The sequence below is a fragment of the Polyergus mexicanus genome, unplaced genomic scaffold, assembly GCF_030449975.1.
Source record: "Polyergus mexicanus isolate NDT 795.1 unplaced genomic scaffold, iyPolMexi1.0 SCAF_16, whole genome shotgun sequence".
In the NCBI taxonomy this organism is placed as follows: domain Eukaryota; kingdom Metazoa; phylum Arthropoda; class Insecta; order Hymenoptera; family Formicidae; genus Polyergus; species Polyergus mexicanus.
Genome location: NW_027223336.1, coordinates 5,737,952 through 5,745,587, shown reverse-complemented (window position 1 = coordinate 5,745,587; position 7,636 = coordinate 5,737,952). Strand labels below are relative to the sequence as shown.

The following is a 7,636-nucleotide window of genomic DNA, read 5'->3' as shown; positions in this document are numbered from 1 at the left end:
ATTAAAATAGCATACGAGATACGACCATCAACACAAAAATAATTATAAAATTAGAAGGGCAAAAGTTGGCAACACTTACTCAAATAAAATAGAAATTAGTTTACATTTAAATTTGAGAAATATGCTTTTTAGAAAGAATTATTTAAATTGTTGTATGTGCGTAAAGTAATTGAAAAGAGCAATCCTGTTATAATCAAATACAAATTAAGATATTTACCAAATATATAATGTGATTTATGTAAAAGATATATACATAAATAGCACACATACAAAGCAGATTAATATATAATCATGTTTATTCAAATAACAACATTATAGAAGTTTTGTATACGTTCTTTTTAAACGAGTAAATGTGTATACACATCTCTAGTAAATAAGTATAGTATGTATATATCTCTGTATATAAAGGTTTCAATATAGGATCACATTCATAAAATGTTTGATTATTTCACACATGTGTATATATGTACACAAACTCTGCATTATCTTTATCAAATTGTATGTATATATACATATATATATGTATATATATAAAATTAAAAATTAATATGTACCAATCTATCATATCATAAACGCCTTAAAAAATATTATTCAAAGAAAAATTTTCATGAATTATTGGGTTGAACGGAAAATTTGTTCCATTCAACCCAATATTTCTATTTAACTAAAACTTCAAAGTAGAAAGATTTAAAAATAAAAATTTAGAATTGAAATAAGACAATAAAGGAATTATTTGTGTCGTTTATGATACAAGGATAAAAAAAACAACAGTTAAGAACTTTGATAACAATTCCATGTTAGACCTTATGAAACATGAATCAGTTCTTAATTCAGCAACATCATTATCGTGTCGCTAAGAAGACGAATGATCACAATGTGCGTTAATTTTTAATAACTGCACAAAAAAAACAATATTTTCTTATTGTATATAGATCTTAAACATATTATATCAATTTGAACAAGTCCTTTCAATTGGAAGCCGTGGCAGTCGCACTCGGTGCAGGAGTGGACGCTGATGTAGATTCCTCTGTCACAATACGTCGATTTTTTTTTATCCTCTTCCATTCGCCATTTGTATAATTCATTTGAAAATGGGTTTCAACTAACATCGGAACGGTTGTTCCATCCGACTGCGTTACTTCCTCTATATTCTCTGACAGCATTACTGTGACTATATTGCCCAATTTTGGACAAGGATTATCTGCAAACAAAATCAATAGTATTATTAGCATAACTTCTAAAATAAAAATATAAAAAAATCCATACAGAAACAAAATGAACATACCTCTAGAGCCAGCCATAAAACCTAATATAAGGGCTTTTTCTGGACGCGTTACTTTATTTGCAGTTCTAAACATTTCTTGCGCTTCCAACATTTGCTCTCGCTGTAATTCAGTAATGATAATTTCATTATTTTAAACAATATGTATATCTTATTAATTAAAACATAGCTAAATAAAAAATTTTGCACAAACTTAAGCTGAAACAATTAAATGAATTAAATTTGCATAAACTTACTGTAAGAGACAGGCCTTTTCTTGTATTAGCTGCCGCGTTAGGTTGCGCGGTAGTCTGTATACGTATCTGTGTGACTGTTTGAGCCGGTCTGACTGTTTGCACAGCGACAGGTGTATTTTCCACAGGTGTTATCACTGTTGATGAAACTACTACTGGTAATACAGTAGCCGGCGTTGTAGAAGTAGTTAATGTAGTAGCTGTATAACATAAAATGCTCTATGAAAATCTAAACAAAATTTAACATATCTAAAAATTATGATGCGAATCTTACGTGTTTGCGGTGCAGTTGTAACTGAAATACTGCTTGGCGTACTAGGTGCGACATAAGATTGCGCTGTAACCACCGCTGGTGCAACCGGTGTAGCGGGTGGATTTATCGAGGTTAGTCCTTGCGCATATTCTGGAGTCGCCGGAGTTTCCGCGACTGGTGTAACCACTGAAGCTGCCGCTGCTGCAGCGGCTGCTTGCGCTTCCGCGACCTTCTTTTGTTGCTCTTCCAATTCCAACATCCTTTTCCTCTTTTTCGCTTGTGCATATCCGAGAGGCTGCTCATTAATGTCGAGTAATTTAATACCACCATCTTTTCGGATTCTACTACTAATCGATGTTCTGTTGGACATAGAAGTACTCGTAAGTGAAGGAGATCGAAAACCACTCGTTGGCACTCTACTTGGAATCCCTTTCAAAGGTGCTGAAAAGTTTAAATGCAATCATGTACACTGCAATGATATTGAACGATACAATATGTATTTATAACTATACACTTACTCGTATCGGTCATTTTTCTTGGCATGCCTCTACTTCTTACTGGTACGGTGGGAGCTGTACTCTTTTTGAGATTATTAGCAGCGTCGGTGCTTTTTTGAAGTAATTCTGCTCTCAAGGCTGCACTTTTGGGTTTGCGCTTGAGAGTGAAATGTTTAACTGGCGTAGGTTGTTGACCTACCACCGAGATCAATGCAGTCTTGTTAAGATAATGACATTCTAAGGGAAGCATAGCAGGGTCATTTTGCTTCTTTAAAAGTTTCCGAAGGTCATTGACCAGTTCACCAAAGATAGGTCTATGATCATCTAGATCAGTAATATCTGTGTTCAAAGAACCAGTTGATGGAAAAGTTTTCATCGCTTCGGATAGCATCGATACCCATAGCTCGCTGTCCAAAGATGCAACTTCAATAATCTCCTCCAGCTCCACACGCCACTGTTATCCGCACAAGTATACAGATAATACAATTTTAATAAGATTTTACACCAGAGGAATAAAAAAACATTCTACGTTTGTTCATTAGGAGTGACAATATTCAGAGAAGTCAAATTATATTGCATATTTTATACAGCAATTACACAACTTATTTAATTTATCAAATCGAAGAATGGTAGTTTATTGTAAACATTAACCTTATTTAGTTACTTTCTATATATACTAAACGTCTCAAAAACATCGCATCATTGAAAAAAATGAAACAGATAGCGGGTAAATAATAAACGAGACTAGAAAAACTTGAATTCATTATTAATTTTTGTCAATCTTACAGAGAAGGCCATCCTTTTCAAGAAAACAAACTTTTCAAAAAAGACAGAGAGAGAGAGAGAGAGAGAGAAAGAGACAGAAAGAAAATATCAGAGAGCTAGCGCGCGTTTACCTCTTCCACATTGCGTCTTGGTATGTGGAAAAATGACAGGAGCAATTTGAGCTTGACTTGCGTTTGTAGGTCGGGAAAACAATCCTTGATATTTCGCAGTACCTCGGCATTGAGTTGTGAGCAAATCGAGCTGCCAGTCCAACTGTCGTTTGATGTACCGAGCTTGTTATGTAGCCACAACGACGTATCACTATCCCTTACATTCGCCATATTGGAGTCGTTTACTTATAGATTCCAAATCCGCTGCTAGCAAATCGCATCGCGTGGATATATACAGCCAAATTTCGGAAAATTTCGTAAACAAACCTGAATGACACTCGAGCGCTATTTTTATATATATATATTTGCAATTTTTATCATATCATTATTTTTGTCAAAAGATAAAATATTTTATTTATTTTATAAATTTTTATATATTTTATTTATTTTATTAAATTTTTTTACATATCATTGTTTTTGTTAAAATATTTTTTTATACAGCTTATAAATTATATATTTTATTTATTTTATAAATATTTATTAATTTTTCTCGTTAGGTTTCATTTTTTAGCCGCGAAAAATTTAATTGTTTATGTTTTTGTTTCCGGAGTTTGTGTTTATCTTGGTGTTTAAGTTTGTAGTTCAACTATTAGTTTGTTTTAGTTGTTCAATCATATTGTTATGTATCATCATTTTCATCTCTTTCTGTAATAAATATAAAATTAATTTTTATATAGAATTTTTTAAAAATGCTATAATAATATTATTCCATAGATTTTTATAAAAATAATAAATATTATCTGGTCAACATATTTCATATTTACAATTGCATGTAGAGTTACAATGGATATTTTTATTTTATACACATCCGCAATTTCGCCGGGCGCAATTCCCTTATTCATATCACAATTCCAATAAGTATGATTATTTTGTTGACATTTTTTGAAGTTGTTGATGAAATTGTGGTAAGTCGTCAATTTTTTTCAATATTTTAATAGTCAAATCCGTTAAATTATAAATTTGCAATTCTAAATGTTTTATTTGTTCTTGCAATTTCTTATTATTCATCTCCGGATTTTAAAATCCGTTGCAATATATTTCTTGTGCTGAAAAGTTAAATTTGAACTATTCTATCCTATTTCTATTCATTTTTTTTACTTACCTAGACAAATTTTTGGCGTTTCTTGTTCTGCTTATTTTTCTCTAATACGTCAATATAGTCAATAGTCAATAGTGTTTCACCGTTCACTGTTTAAAATTTAAATGGATCCGGCGGTTTCTTTATATATATATATATATATATGCCTATCTTCAGCTCACCTTAAGCGGGGAGCACACACTTTTACATAAACGCATAACCACAAGCATAAGAAAATTAATTGGTCCATTTTCTTATGCATAACGAAATTGACCAATCAATTTCCTTATGCTTATGATTATGCGCTTATGCAAAAGTGTGTGCTCCCCGCTATAGTTATAGCGGGCGCCGTACTTGGCCGTGGCGCCACTATATGCGGTTCCCGTCACGAAGCAATAGTAAAGCCCGTATCAGACTATGCATTGAAAATTGAAGATTAAAGATTGGAATTTGACTAATCAGAACTAAAGGAACTAAAATTTCTTTATCCTGATTGGTCAAATTTCAATCTTGAATCTTGAATCTCAATCTTCAATGCGTAGTCTGATACGGGCATAACATATACTTTTTAAGCCCATATCAGACTACGCATCGAAGATTGAGATTGAAGATTGAAGATTGAAATTTGACCAATTAGGGCAAAGATAAATTTTAGTCCCTTTTTTATTCCGATTAATCAAATTCCAATCTTTATACCCGTATTCATAGTCCTTCCTTATTTTAAGGACGGAGGAAGCCTCCATGAAGGATTCCTTGAATCTGTAAGGCCACCTTGTTTCATAGATGGACCTCGAGTCTCCCTTTCAGAAGGAAGGAATATTTTAGGGATTTTAGTGACCGACTGGAGGCAGCACCGTTTTATGCTGCCTGCAACTAATTTCATATAATACATATGAAAACTTTTTCGTATCTTCAAAAAATTCCACGGGATTTTCCCAATCGCGAATGTATCTTTTCGGAATCCGCCACAGAATCCGATTCTCTGGATTTTCGTCTTCAAATCCATCGTCAGAATCATTTAAAAATTCATTGTCCCTTATCCCTTTTTCCTTTATATACTTTCAGTTTGAGAGCGCGACAACAAATAACACAAAACCACGAATGTAACGAAACTAACTTTTGGAGGTTATATTTGGTTATATTCTGCGTATCGTCTGCTAAAAAGGTCGCATCACTCCTTAAGGAAGCTCGTGACCTTCCTTGAGATAAGGGAGCCAATAAGATTCCTTGTTCGGTCAAGGAAAGTTTATAAAACGTGGAACGAGGAACAAGGAATCCTTATTCCTCAAGGACGGACTATGAATACGGGTATTAATCTTCAATTTTCAATGCGTAATCTGATACGGGCATTTGGCTGCGTTCAGGAAGACGCTAGAAATGCTTCGAAGTGTTTGATTGACCAATCAGGACAAAAAAAAAGTAAAACTTTCTTTATTCTGATTGGTTAATGCAATGCTTGGAAGCATTTCTAGCGTCTTCTCGACCGCAGCCTTATGCCCATATCAGATTACGCATTGAAGATTGAGATTCAAGATACAAGATTGAAATTTGACCGAATTAGAATAAAGAAATTTTAGTTCTCTGGTTCTGATTAGTCAAATTCCAATCTTTAATCTTCAATTTTCAATGCGTAGTCTGATACGGGCTTTAGTTATTGGATTTACTTCTGAAGAACGAGTTGAAATTATAAGAAAAGTTCTTCATTTTATGGATTTCTATTTCTAGGATTTAAGTCATCGCATTAACTTATTTTGACGGACTTGCACCTAATATTAGCATATATATATGAACATTTAAATGCAAACATTTATAATATATTTATTTTTTTTCACATCCAATTGATAATTTTATAATATATTAATATTTTTCGATGCCGCTCATATCCTAAAAAAACGCAGCCAAAAGAATAAAAATTTTTTTGCCCATATGATTTATAGAATACTTGGAAATAGAAAAGCACCAAATGAACGCATATATAGATGGCCAATGAACACATATATAGATTGCCAATATCCTGTAAAGCAAAGAAAAATTTGCTTCTTTTATTCTAATCGGTTAATCAAACTTTCGAAACTTTCACAGAGTATATATATCCTCAAGAGAAATCTGCGCGAAAATAAAATCAATGTCAGCTATATGTTTGACCAATTCTTCTCTATTATTTGTTTAATTAGTAAATAAACATTAGAGACATTCAATTAATATTACGTTATAAGTATTATAATTTTTTTTGATCATTTTTTTAATGCGCTCTTTAATCATCTTAAAAACGACATTTCGTAGATACATTTAAAATCCACCAATCCAAAATAAGGGATCAACAGGCAAAACGGACAAATATAAGTACCAAAATCGGCAAACTGCACCAAAGTTACAGTTTCCTGCAGTTTACTTCCGCTTTCTCGATCATACGAGACAAAGGACTTGTCGAGCATCGAGCCTAGCAACCGATGTCAATGGTGGATGTTTCTTTCCCTCAGCAATTAACTTGTCTTTCGGGATCAATTTTCAAATAGAAATTCGTGAACATGACGAACACGAATGCTATGTCAGATTCTCAGGAATCTGCATTAATGGATGAAGAAACATATAAGGTTATAGAACAGCAGTTGTAAGTATAATTTTGATTTCTTAAAACTTTTTGTCGGCATTGTCTATTGTATCGCAATCTTCGATTTCATATTCGCGAACGTATTCTTAAAAGAGTATATATTATACAATAAAAATGCGTACCATAATCTATTACATTTTTTCTGTTACTCTGTTTTTGCCCTTGAAGTGGAGGTACCCTGCCTCTACCGGAAAGTATTATACAAAACGAAGAATTGCTTGCTGTCTCGGAAGACAAGATTGATACATGTAACAATATATATGCTGCACTGGAACCTATAGGAAAATATAAAAAACTAAAAGAAGAGGAAGAAGAAATATATTATCCAGCACCAGAGCTGTTCTCTACAATGCTCAGTGATGAAGCTTTCACTGGACAATTGAATTTCCAGTACAGTTTAGGAACTGGTGGTACTAATCAGGATTGGTTGGTAAGCACTTTAATTAACTTTTTGTATTATGTAGAAACATATATTAAATTATATAACTCATAAAATTGTTATATAATTTGATATATGGAAAGATTAAACTAAATATGTAAATTTGTATATTTTGTGAGTTAGATTGAAGTTCATTATGAAATAACATATACCTACTTGCAGACAAATTCTGCCTCTTGATGGTAAATTGATTGGTTGATTAGTTTTTAATCCTGGTTATATAATTTATATATGGAATATTCCATATGTACCACAAATACAAATCACTTCTTGAGTATTATCAGTACTCTGCGTTGATACCACTGCTT

The 7,636-nt window shown here is 32.6% G+C and overlaps 2 protein-coding genes across 2 annotated transcripts; one reads left to right on the top strand and one right to left on the bottom strand.

Annotated features, from left to right (window-relative positions):
- Nucleotides 1–453: 453 nt before the first annotated feature.
- On the bottom strand, nt 454–3,377 carry Nelf-a (Negative elongation factor A). The gene is made up of 6 exons (XM_070308659.1): nt 3,162–3,377; nt 2,287–2,719; nt 1,790–2,209; nt 1,519–1,715; nt 1,286–1,385; nt 454–1,201 (listed from the first exon to the last, which is right to left on the bottom strand). Exons 1-6 carry the CDS (start codon nt 3,369–3,371, stop codon nt 969–971), a joined length of 1,593 nt encoding a protein of 530 aa, XP_070164760.1. The 5' UTR covers nt 3,372–3,377; the 3' UTR covers nt 454–968.
- Nucleotides 3,378–6,381: 3,004 nt separating this feature from the next.
- On the top strand, nt 6,382–7,604 carry P53 (p53). The gene is made up of 3 exons (XM_070308878.1): nt 6,382–6,889; nt 7,058–7,319; nt 7,491–7,604. The coding sequence occupies exons 1-3, from the start codon at nt 6,807–6,809 to the stop codon at nt 7,506–7,508; spliced, it is 363 nt and encodes a 120-aa protein (XP_070164979.1). The 5' UTR covers nt 6,382–6,806; the 3' UTR covers nt 7,509–7,604.
- The last annotated feature ends 32 nt before the right edge of the window (nt 7,605–7,636 follow it).